The sequence below is a fragment of the Protobothrops mucrosquamatus genome, unplaced genomic scaffold (assembly GCF_001527695.2).
Source record: "Protobothrops mucrosquamatus isolate PMUCROS unplaced genomic scaffold, P.Mucros_1.0 scaffold5080, whole genome shotgun sequence".
Lineage (NCBI taxonomy): Eukaryota > Metazoa > Chordata > Lepidosauria > Squamata > Viperidae > Protobothrops > Protobothrops mucrosquamatus.
Window position 1 is genome coordinate 1 of NW_015390957.1, and position 12,272 is coordinate 12,272.

Genomic DNA, 12,272 nt, shown 5'->3' on the forward strand with positions numbered 1-12,272 from the left:
GCCTCCAGAAGTGCTGAATGCTCCAACACTGGAAGTTTTTAAGAAGAAACTGGACAGCCATTTGTCCGAAATGGTATAGGGTTACCTGCCTGAGCAGGGGGTTGGACTTGATGACCTCCAAGGTCCCTTCCAACTTTATTATTATTATTATTATTATTATTATTATTATTATTATTATTATTATTATTATTATTATTATCATCATCATCATCATCATCATCATCATCATCATTTACCCATCTCATTGTCAAGCAACTCTGGCTGGCTTACAACTTTATAAAAGCACCCTATGTAACAATCAGAACATTAAAAACATTAGGCATTAAAACACTGAAAGTTAACGAAAATAAAAAAGGATAAACAGGGAGGGATGTGTAAACGGGGCAGGGGGTGGGAATGTTCTCCTAACCGTGTACATTTCTTAAACAAACAAATACAATTGTGTTTCTGCTCTCATGGGACATCAGAAACCTGGGAGAGCTGATTGACCGCTTCGTGGGGGACTTCAAAGCCCAGGGACCCCCAAAGCCGAACGTGGACGAGGGGGGTGCCGTTCTGCCCAGCTGCGCTGACCTCTTTGTCTATTACAAGAAGTGCATGGTCCAGTGCTCGCAGCTGAGCACCGGGGAGCCCATGATTGCCCTCACCACCATATTCCAGAAATATCTGCGGGAATACGCCTGGAAGATCCTCTCTGGAAATTTACCCAAGTAAGTTTTGAATTGAATTGAATTGAATTGAATAGAGTAGTCCTTGACTTACAACAGTTCGTTTAATGGCCATTTGAAGTTACAATGGCACTGAAAAAAGGGACTTAAGACCACTTTTCATACTTACTATGATCGTTATAGCATCCCCACGGTCACGTGATCAAAATTCGAACACTTGGCAACTGGCTCATATTTATGACGGTTGCAGCGTCCTAGGGGGGGTCACGTGATCCCCTTTCGCGACTTTCTGACAAGCAAAGTCTACGGGGGAAGCCGGATTCACTTAACCAGGGCTTTTCAACCTTTTCACCCATTTGTACCACTTTTAGGATATGGCAGTATCCGAGTACCACCAATCGCCTAGCAAGGTGTCAAAAACTTGACCCAAAAAAAAAAAAAGGTAGTCCTTGACTTACAACAGTTCTCTTAATGACTGTTCGAAGTTACAATGGCACTGAAAAAAGTGCCCCCCAAGCCACAGCCGAGCAAGACACCTGCCTGCCCGCCCGGCGGCACTCTTCCTCCTGTCCGAGGTTTTCATTGTTGTGAGCATTTCTGTTGAGGATTGGCAGCAGGGGTGGGGTAGGGGGTGTTTGGTTTTTATTCCCCCCGTCTGCTGGGTGGTTGCAGGTTTTGGTCACTTCACATGACCCTGGGACACTGTGACCCTCATAAATATGAATCAGTTGCCAAGTATCTGAATGTAAATCACAAGACCCTGGAGATGCTGCAACATTCCAGCTGATCGGCGCTTCTTCTGGGTTGAGCAGAAGGGCCAGGATCAGTGCTGCTTTTCAGCTGGAGCCTGGCGCTGATCCTGGGGCTTCCGCTGAGCCCTGACAGCCCTGCAGCTCCAGCAGTCTCTCGCTCAGGCTTGTGCAGTGCTGCCACCGGTTCAGCTCATTCCCCTCCCCCGCTACCACTTTTCTAGGATGGTTGTGTACCACCTGCCAGGTGCCAATTTACCACAGGTGGTACCTGTACCACTGGTTGAAAAGCCCTGCACTTAACAGCCGTGTTACTAACTTAACAACTGCAGTGATTCCCTTAACCAATGCGGCAAGAAAAGTCGTAAAACGGGGCAAAATTCAGTTCCCAAATGTCTCACTGTACAACAGAAACGTTGGGCTCAATTCCGGTTGTAAGTTGAGGACTTATTTGGCCAGGTGTAATTAGACACACGAGTTTGCGTCCGGTGCAGAAGCTCTCCGTGTACATGCAAAGCAACAGAATAAAATAATAACAATACCAATAAAAGGGAGAGTAAAGAAAATAAGAAGGATAAATAATATCACTATAGCTACACTACCTGGGTAAAATACACATAGACATTAGACAGCACTGTGAGAATTCGGTGTTCACCAGGATGTTAAGCAAATACGACAGTCGTAAGATTGTAATTCAAAACAATTGACAGACCTGCATTGTTTTTGATGGTTGCGACTCCCATCCAGAAGGCTCGCGAGTCGTGCGGCATGCAAGTTGTATAAATCAGAGGCCCCCAACCTTTTGGGCACCAGGGACCGGTTCCGTGGAGAGAGGTTTTCCGCGGACCGGAGGGGGCATGGTTTTGTCTACTGCCTGCATCCTGCGGATGGGGCTTTGCTTGTTTGTGCGGACCGGTTGCTGGCATGCGACGGACCGGGGGTTGGGAAATGTTGTTGTTAGTTGCAAAGTCGTGTCCGACCAATCGCGATCCCATGGACAACGTTCCTCCAGGCCTTCCTGTCCTCTACCATCTTCTGGAGTTCATTTAAGCTCACGCCTCCTGCTTCAGTGACTCCATCCAGCCTCCTGATTCTCTGTCGTCCCCTTCTTCTCTTGCCCTCCATCTTTCCCAGCATCAGGCTCTTCTCCAGTGAGTCCTTCCTTCTCATTAGGTGGCCAGAGTACTTGAGTTTCCACTTCAGGATCTGGCCTTCTAAAGGAGCAGTCGGGGTTGATCTCCTCTAGGACTGACCGGTTTGATCGGCTTGCAGTCCAGGGGACTCGCAGGAGTCTTCTCCAGCACCAGAGTTCATAGGCCTCCATTCTTTGACGCTCAGCCTTTCTTACGGTCCAACTTTCACAGCCATACATTGCAACTGGGAAAACCATGGCCTTGGTATAACGTATTATTCTCGTTTGCGACCACAACAGGACCACGAACACCAGCGGTGGTGGCCTGACCATCACCAGTTTACTAAAGGAGAAAGATGGTTCGGAGGTGGCTAAATTTACCTTAGAGGAGCTTTGCCTAATCTGTAGCATTCTGAGCACGGCCGAATACTGCTTGGCGACCACTCAACAGGTAAGGACACCTCAACATCTTCCGAGACAGATCCCTGGGAGTTTGTTACATGCCAATTCTGACTTTTGGTGGGGAACGCAATTCCTGCAACCGTATGTTTTTGTCTCCAGGACTTTCATCATCTTAGTTGCTCTGCTCTGCACTTTTTCCAAGGTCTCAATACTGTTTTTGTAATGTGGTGACCAAAACTGGATGCGGTATTCCAGGTGTGGCCTTACTAAGGATTTATAAAGCGGTACTAATACTTCACCTGATTTTGATTCTATGCCTCTGTTTATACAACCCAGGATTGTATTAGCTGTTTTGGCTGCTGCCGCACATGGCTGGCTCATGTTTAAGGGATCGTCCACTGCGACTCCAAGGTCCCTCTCACAATTACTATTTTTGAGTCAACTTTCGCATAATCTGTATTTGTATTTTGGTTTTTCCTGCCTAGGGGTAAAACTTTGCTTTCCTTCACATTAAATTTCATGTTGTTGGATAGGGCCCATTGTTCATGTCTGTCAAGATCTTTTTGGATCCTGAGTTTGTTTTCTGGGGTGTTGGCTGTTCCTGCCAGCTTAGTGTCATCTGCAAATGTGATGAGTTTCCCTTCAATTCCTTCATCTAAGTCAGACATGTCAAACTCGCGATGTCACGTGACGTCGTGCAACGTATTGGGATAGTTTTGCCATTGCTGGCAATGGGATGAGCGCAGCTCCCGTGTGACGCGTCCAGCCCACGGGCCGGCAGTTTGACACCCCTGATCTAAGTCATTAATGAAGATATTGAAGCGTACCGGGCCTAAGACGGAACCTTGTGGTACCCCACTGCTTACTTCCCTCCATGTGGATGTACTACCATTAAGGACGACAAATCCATCTGGTGGTGATGTTGTCTATACCACAGTTTTCTAGTTTACCAAGGAGTAGGTTGTGGTTTACTTGTTGAATGCCTTGTTGAAGTCTAAATATACTATGTCAGTGATGGCGAACCTTTTAGAGACCGAGTGCCCAAAAACCACCCCCCGCTCCGCCTCCCGCCCACAGGGCCATGCACTACCTCAATGGCCTGCCGTAGCAGATCACCCAGGCAGCCCTGCAGCACCATGGCAGCCACGCCTTCCGCCCACACCCCGCAGCATCATCTGCACGCTATGGAGCGTGAGGGCGGAGTCTTGTCCCTGCTGCCCGGCTATGTCCTTGGCTGCGCTGCTCCGTGCAGGCCACGCCAGGGGCAACTCTCCTCCAGGGGGGCTTCTGGAGAGGAGGGGGCCGCAGGGGGAGATGGGGCTGGGGCAATGGCACGCGTGCCCACAGAGAGGGCTCTGAGTGCCGCCTCTGGTACGCGTGCCATAGGTTCGCCACCACTGTACTATGTCCACAGCATTTTGCTGGTCTACTAATTTAGTCACTTTGTCAAAAAATGAAATAAGATTGGTTTGGCGTGATCTGTTTTTAACAAACCCGTGCTGGCGACTGGTTATAACTTTATTTGTTTCTAGATGTTCGCAGATCTGTTTTTTTTTCTTCCAGTATCTTCCCAGGTATTGATGTTAGGTTGATTGGTCTGTAGTTTCCTGGGTCTATTTTCCCCCCCTTCTTTGAAGATGGGAACCACATCAGCCCTTTTCCAATCCTCTGGTAGTTCCCCGGTGCTCCAAGGTTTTTGAAAGATATGGTGCAATGGTTCTGAGATAACATCTGCCAGCTCCTTCAGAACTCTGGGATGTAATCTGTCGGGTCCCGGTGATTTATATTCATCAAGGTCAGACAGGTGTTCTCTTACCATTTTCTTGCTTATTTTAATTTTTATTTCTAGTCTGTCTTTTACGGTTAAGTTTTTGGTAGGTTGGGCTATAGTTTCTTTTTGCATGAAAACTGATGCAAAGAATGAGTAAACCAGCTCTGCTTTCTCTCTACTGCCTGTTACTTCCTTGCCATCTTCTCTCTTTAGTAGACCGACTGTTTTCTTGACTTTTTTGTTATTTATATGTTGAAAGAAACTTTTTTTTAATTATCTTTGACTTTTGTTGTAAGTCTTGGTTCATTCTGAGCCTTTGCTTTCCTGACTTCATCTTTGCAGATTCGGGTTATCTGCTGATACTCTGCCTTAGTTATGTGTCTCTCTCTTTCCATTTTTTTGTACTTATCCTTTTTTGTCTTTCAATTTGTCAGAGAGATCTTTGTGCAACCATGCTGCTTTCTTCTTGGATTTCTTGTTTTTCTTTTTCAGTGGTATTGTGCTGGACTGGGCTTTTATGATCCCATTTTTCAGAGTCTCCCACACTTCTTGAGTTGTTTCCCCCTTTAGAATTTTCATCCATGGAATTTTTCTTAGGCTCTGAGTTTGTTAAAATCAGCTCTTTTAAAGTTTAAGACACTGGTTGGATTATATTCTATTGCTTGTGTTTGCATGATATGGAATTTCCTCCTCTACCTTTTGGGTGACAAAGTTGTCGGCTAGGTTGGTGAGGAATCTGTTCGATCTCCAACTTGCTGCAGAGTTTGTCTCCCAGTTGATATCAGGGTAGTTAATAGTTAAAGTCTCCCATTACTACTGGGGTATGTTTCCTACATACATTTGTTAATTGATTAGCAAAGAGTTCATCTATTCCTTCTGCTTGGTTGGGTGGCCTGTGGCATACACCTATAGCAATGTCATTCTTTTTCCCTTTTACATTGACCCATATGGATTCTAGGAGGTTTTCATCCTTGGATTTGTGGATTTTTGTAAAGAGATAGTGATCTTTTATATATAATGCGACTCCACCTCCTCTTTTGTTAGATCTGTTCCTTTTGAATAGTTTGTATTCTTCCAGCAGTACATTCCAGTCATGGTTTCTTCCCACCCAGTTTCAGCAACGGCAACTATATCATATCTGCCTTCATGTGCTAACAAACGGCCTGTTTGTTCCCTAAACTTTGACCGTTCATGTACAGACATTTGAGTTCTTTATGGATCTTGGGTATGTTTCTTATACCTCCTAGTGCAGGGGTAGGCAACCTTGGCTCTTTTATGACTCATGGACTTCAACTCCCAGAATTCCTGAGCCAGCATGGCTCAGTTTGGAAACTTCTCCCTTTCCCCTCAGCATGGCTGGCTCAGGAATTCTGGGAGTTGAAATCCACAAGTCATAAAAGAGCCAAGGTTGCCTACCCCTGGTCTAGGCCAACCCCCTGCTCAGGTAAGAAACCCTATACCAGGGGTAGGCAACCTTGGCTCTTTTATGATTGGTGGACTTCAACTCCCAGAATTCCTGAGCCAGCATGGGGGAGCTGTGGCCTCTTCATGTCTTGTGGACTTCAACTCCCAGAATTCCTGACCAGCATGGGGGAACTGTGGCCCCTTCATGACCTGTGGACTTCAACTCCCAGAATTCCTGAGCCAGCATGGGGGAACGTTGGCCCCCTCATGACTTGTGGACTTCAACTCCCAGAATTCCTGAGCCAGCACGGCTCAGCATGGAAACTTCTCCCTTTCCCCTCAGCCTGGCTGGCTCAGGAATTCTGGGAGTTGAAGTCCACGAGTCATAAAAGAGCCAAGGTTGCCTACCCTTGTCCTAGTGTGTGTAATTGGGATTTCCATCCTTCCCATCACTCTTTACTTGATTATGTTGTTATTATTGTTGTTGTTATTATGTCAATAAGCATTTACAACAGTTGCGGTGTCTTGGGGTCACGTGATTGCCTTTTTTTGACGTTCCCAGCTGGCTTCCAACAAGCAAAATCAGTGGGGGAAGCCAGATTCACTAAAACAACTGTGTGGTTCATTGAATGACCATAAAGGATGGTCATAAAATCAGGGGTGGTTCACGTAGCACCTGCCTTGCTTAGCGACGGAACTTCTGGTCCGGAGAATATTTGAAGCTCAGGGTTGAAATGAGAGCGCTTGGTGGTCAACGAGGTGGGTTGTTTCCTTGCAGACGTTTCATGACCCAACTAAGTGACATCATCAGTGCTAGAAGGGAGTGGGGTTTGTGGAGAGGAGGAGGAGGAGGAGGAGGAGGAAGAGAAGGAGAAGGAGGAGGACTGTGGGGTCCTTTGTGCTCAATAATAATACTAATAACAACAACAATAAAGTTGGAGGGGACCTTGGAGGTCATCTAGTCCAACCCCCTGCTCAGGCAGGAAACTCTATATACCATTTCAGACAAATGGCTGTCCAGTCTCTTCTTAAAAACTTCCAGTGTTGGAGCTTTCACCACTTCTGGAGGCAAGGAGTTACACTGATTAATTGTTCTAACTGTCAGGAAGTTTCTCCTTAGTTCCAGGTTGCTTCTCTCCTTGATGAGTTTCCACCCGTTGCTTCTTGTTCTGCCTTCAGGCGCTTTGGAGAAGAGCTTGACTCCCTCTTCTTTGGGGCAGCCCCTGAGATATTGGAACACTGCTATCCTGTCCCCCCTCGTCCTTCTCTTCGTTAAACTAGACAGACCCAATTCCAGCAACTGTTCCTTATGTATTTTAGCCTCTAGACCTCTCATCTAGGTTGTTTCCTTGCAGATGTTTCATGACCCAACTAGATAACCTCATCCCCCATATCAAAATAACTTACCTTACGTGCAGCCAGAACTTGAAAATTACATTTAACACAGCACAATACCTGAGCAAAATGGTTCGTCTGAGATCGGCTTATGTGAGAGTGATTGGGGTAGATTGTAGGGGTGGTAGTGAAATATAATTTTATCATATTTTATCTATCTAAATCTTAAATTGCTGTATTTGATTCTTAATTTCATTTAAAAAATGTGTTTTATTCCAATTTCATTTTAAATTGTATCTTATTTCTATTTTATCCTAAATTATATTTTAACTAATTCCATTCTAAATTGTTTTTACTGCATTTTAGTATAACGTGTGTTTGGAACTGTGCACCTTGATATGGCCTATTTTTTTTTATTATTATTATTATTATTATTATTATTATTATTATTATTATTATTATTATTATTATTACTACTATTATAGTGCTAGAAGAGTTGTGGAAAGTAGGAGGAGGGTGACTGTGGGGTCCTTGGTGCTTTCTGAGCTTGGTGGTTTTCTTGCAGACGTTTCATGACCCATCTAGTGATGTCATCAGTGCTAGAAGACAGTAGGGCTTGCATGGAGGAGAAGAAAGACTGTGAGGTCCTTCAGGCGCTCTGAATTTGGCTATTTTCTTGTAGACATCTCATAACCCAACTAGGTGACCTCATCAGTGTTAGGGACTGGCGTTCTGGAATAATTTCTTCTCTCTTATTCCAGCTTGAAGAAAAGCTCAAGGAGAAGGTGGATGACACCTTGGTTGAAAGAATCACCCTGATGGGAGAGATGGATACCTTCAGCACGTAAGTCCCCAGCAGCAGGACAATTAATTTAATTCATTTCTTTGATTCCTATCCCTTATTATGGTTTATAAAAACCTCAAGGTGACGGACACACCTAATACTCCTTCTCCCTCCTGTTTTCCCCACGACAGTCTTGTGAGGTGGGTTAAGCTGAGAGAAAGTGACTGGCCCAAAGTTATCCAATTGGCTTTCATGCCTAAGGTGGGTCTAGAACAGTGGTTCTCAACCTTTTTAATGCCACGACCCCCAACCGGTCGTAAGTCGAGGACTAAACCGGTTGTACGTTGAGGACTAAACCGGTCGTAAGTCGAGGACTAAACTGGTCGTAAGTCGAGGACTACCCAACCGGTCGTAAGTCGAGGACTTTCCCTGCCCGGGAGCGCCGTGCATGCGTGGTTCCGCCCCCTGCGCCGGCCGAGGCGTAGTTGGCAAGCAGCAGAGACGGAGCAGGCCGACCACCAGCTGGCCCAGCTCAAGGGAGGTAAGGCACCCGCCGGAAAAGGGGAAAGAAATGGCGGACAGTCTTGCTTGGCGACCCCCGTGAAATGGTCGATCGACCCCAAATGGGGTCGCGACCCATAGGTTGAGAACCGCTGGTCTAGAACAAGGCTTTTCAACCAGTGGTACGGGTACCACCTGTGGTACATTGGCACCTGGCAGGTGGTACGCGACCATCCAAGAAAAGTGGTAGTGGGGGAGGGGAATGAGCTGAACCGCACCACACAAGCCTGAGAGAGAGACGGCTGGAGCTGCAGGGCTATCAGGGCTCAGCGGAAGCGCCAGGATCAGTGCCGCTTTCCAGTTGATCGGCGCTTCTTCGGGGCTGTCAGGGCTCAGTGGAAGCATCAGGATCAGCGCCAGGCTCCAGCTGGAGCTCGGCACTGATCCTGGTGCTTCTGCTGAGCCCTGAAGAAGCACCAATCAGCTGGAAAGCAGCACTGATCCTGGTGCTTCTGCTGAGCCCAGAAGAAGCACCGATCAGCTGGAATGTTGCAGCATCTCCACAAAGGAGGAGGAAGAGGAGAAAGAGAAGGAGGAAGAGGAGAAGGAGGATTGTGGGGTCCTAGGTGCTTTATCTTCCTGGGCTCCAAGATCACCTCAGATGGGGATTGCAGCCAAGAAATTAGAAGACGCTTGCTCCTGGGGAGGAAAGCTAGAGCAAATCTAGACAGCATACTAAAAAGCAGAGACATCACCCTGTCAACAAAAGTGCGTAGAGTCAAGGCCATGGTTTTCCCAGTTGCAATGTATGGCTGTGAAAGTTGGACCATAGGAAAGGCCGAGCGCCAAAGAATGGAGGCCTTTGAACTCTGGTGCTGGAGAAGACTCCTGCAAGTCCCCTGGACTGCACGGCGATCCAACCGGTCAGTCCTAGAGGAGATCAACCCCGACTGCTCTTTAGAAGGCCAGATCCTGAAGTTGAAACTCAGGTACTTTGGCCACCTAATGAGAAGGAAGGACTCACTGGAGAAGAGCCTGATGCTGGGAAAGATTGGGGGCAATAGAAGAAGGGGACGACAGAGAATGAGGTGGCTGGATGGAGTCACTGAAGCAGCAGGCACGAGCTTAAAGGGACTCCAGAAGATGGCAGAGGACAGGAAGGCCTGGAGGAACATTGTCCATGGGGTCACGTTGGGTCGGACACGACTTCGCAACTAACAACAACAAGGTGCTCTCTGAGCTTATTTGTTTTCTTGCAGACCTTTCATGACCCAGCTAGGTAACATCAACAGGGCTAGAAGGGTGAGGGGTTTGATAAGATAAGATAACCTTTATTGCCATTTTTATACGGTGGGCACAATGGCACATATCAAAAATGAAATTTAGTTGCCCGCTCTCATAGTGAAACACATACATGACACACACCTAAACTTACTATGAGCAACACATGTATAGACCCACATCCCTACATATACACAGCAAATAAATATTAAACATTGTCCATCTTGAATATATAACGGAAGGAGGAAGCTTGAGAGTTCGCTCTTTGTTTATAGTGGCTTGTCCTGTAAATGTTGATGGGAGTGTGTTTTTCTCGTTGGTAGTTCCTTGATAAGGGTGTTGTCTACTCTTTGATTGTTCGTCCGACTTGGCAGTACCTTAATGAGGGTATTGTTCAGCGCGGCATTGTTGGTCTGGTACTAAAAATAAAATCTATGCCTTTTTCTTCCTCTGTTTCAGAGTGATTTCCAGCAGCATCCAGCTTCTGGTGCAGGATTTGGACGGAGCGTGTGATCCAGCCCTTACTGCCATGAGCAAAGTAAAATCTTTAAGGAATTTAAGAAAGATTTGGGGGGTCTTTAGCCAGCCCACCCCCTTCCCACTCCGTGCAGAAATTTAACCGATTCTGCACCCCTGATTTTTGCCTGTTGCTCCTTGGCTCAGATAGGACATATTTATTATTTTGGAAATAATTCCCCCTTGCTTTTCTTTCAGGGACTATTTTTAACCTAGAAAAAGGGCCAAGTCTTATTTAGGGTTGGGGGAGAATTGCTTAGTACCTTTCTTGTTCCAAACCCCTCCCTTTTGTGGTCCTGGGAGGCTGTCAGAGTTGCTAAGAAAACATGAAAACTGAGAATTGGGATTTTAAGCTGCAGGGCTGCTTAAAAAAAAGATGGGTTGTCATGTTCAAACCGGCAAAAGGCAATTTTGAAAAGGGTGTAACATTTGCTCGATGGACACTCATCCCCAAGGGAATTGTCACTGTGCCTGAAAGTTTTAAAACTTGTGTGTGTGTGTGTGTGTGTGTGTGTGTGTGTGTGCGCGCGCGCACGTGCGGGGTTGTCTGCAAAAAAGGAAGGGAGAGAAATAGGGTCTTGAGTGAATTTAGCCTGGGTTTCTAAAGTTTTAATTATGTAGTTCAGCTCATTTCTCTTTTTTTAAGGTACTTTATTCAAGTTGATTGTAGGACAAAATACAAATAGAAGCAAAAACGGAGAAAGTTTAAAGAAGAAAGTTTTAAAAAAAAAAGAAGGAAAAAGAGTGCAGAAAGGGGAAAAATCTCTAGATAAAATAGGCAGCACATAAAATCTTAATAAATACAAATACAATACAAATACAAACACTTCCAGCTTTTTTCTGGGCAATATAATGCAAAAACACGTTACAATCTCCATCTTTCGCTTTGCATTTCTAAAGCAATATAATGCATCTTTACAATCTCCATCTTTAGCTTTGCATTTTTCTGGGCAATATAATGCAAAAACACGTTACAATCTCCATCTTTAGCTTTGCATATCTAAAGGTTTCGAACCGTTTCTATAACAACAAAAATCATTCTGGTCCTGAAAGCCTAAAATCAAAAGTTTCACTTTTTCCCAGTTTTGAATACAAAATTAAGAAGTCGTTTCCAAATAGAAAAAAAACACTATACTCTTTAATTGGAGCAGTTGATTTTTGCCATCTGCACCAGCTCCATCATCAAATATTTTATAAATTAGATTATTTACTAAATACACGCTCTATTAACTTCGTTTATTTGTATTATTGGTTTTACAAATAACTCAAGGTGGCAAAACATACCCAACATATCGTCCTCCTCCTACTTTCTCCGTAACAACAGCCCTGTGAGGTAGGTTGGGCTGAGAAGGAAGGGCTGGCCCAAAGTCACCCAGCTGGCTTTCATGCCTAAGGCGGGACTAGAACTCTCAGTCTCCTGGTGATTGGCTCAAAGTCACCCAGCTGGCTTTCATGCCTAAGGCGGGACTAGAACTCTCAGTCTCCTGGTGATTGGCCCAAAGTCACCCAGCTGGCTTTCATGCCTAAGGCGGGACTACAATTCTCAGTCTCTTGGTGATTGGCTCAAAGTCACCCAGCTGGCTTTCATGCCTAAGACGGGACTAGAACTCTCAGTCTCCTGATGATTGGCCCAAAGTCACCCAGCTGGCTTTCATGCCTAAGGCGGGACTACAATTCTCAGTCTCTTGGTGATTGGCTCAAAGTCACCCAGCTGGCTTTCATGCCTAAG

The 12,272-nt window shown here is 45.7% G+C and overlaps 1 protein-coding gene across 1 annotated transcript in view; it reads left to right on the plus strand.

Moving 5' to 3' along the window:
- Positions 1 to 444: 444 nt before the first annotated feature.
- Positions 445 to 12,272, plus strand: part of LOC107299540 (vacuolar protein sorting-associated protein 53 homolog) — a gene marked incomplete at its 5' end in the record, with an annotated part of 23,264 nt that continues 11,436 nt past the window's right edge. Inside the window, 4 exons of the mRNA XM_015828899.1 lie at positions 445 to 710; positions 2,850 to 3,000; positions 8,223 to 8,305; positions 10,487 to 10,565. Coding sequence (XP_015684385.1) covers positions 445 to 710; positions 2,850 to 3,000; positions 8,223 to 8,305; positions 10,487 to 10,565 — 579 coding nt within the window. The remainder of the gene's footprint in view (positions 711 to 2,849; positions 3,001 to 8,222; positions 8,306 to 10,486; positions 10,566 to 12,272) is intronic.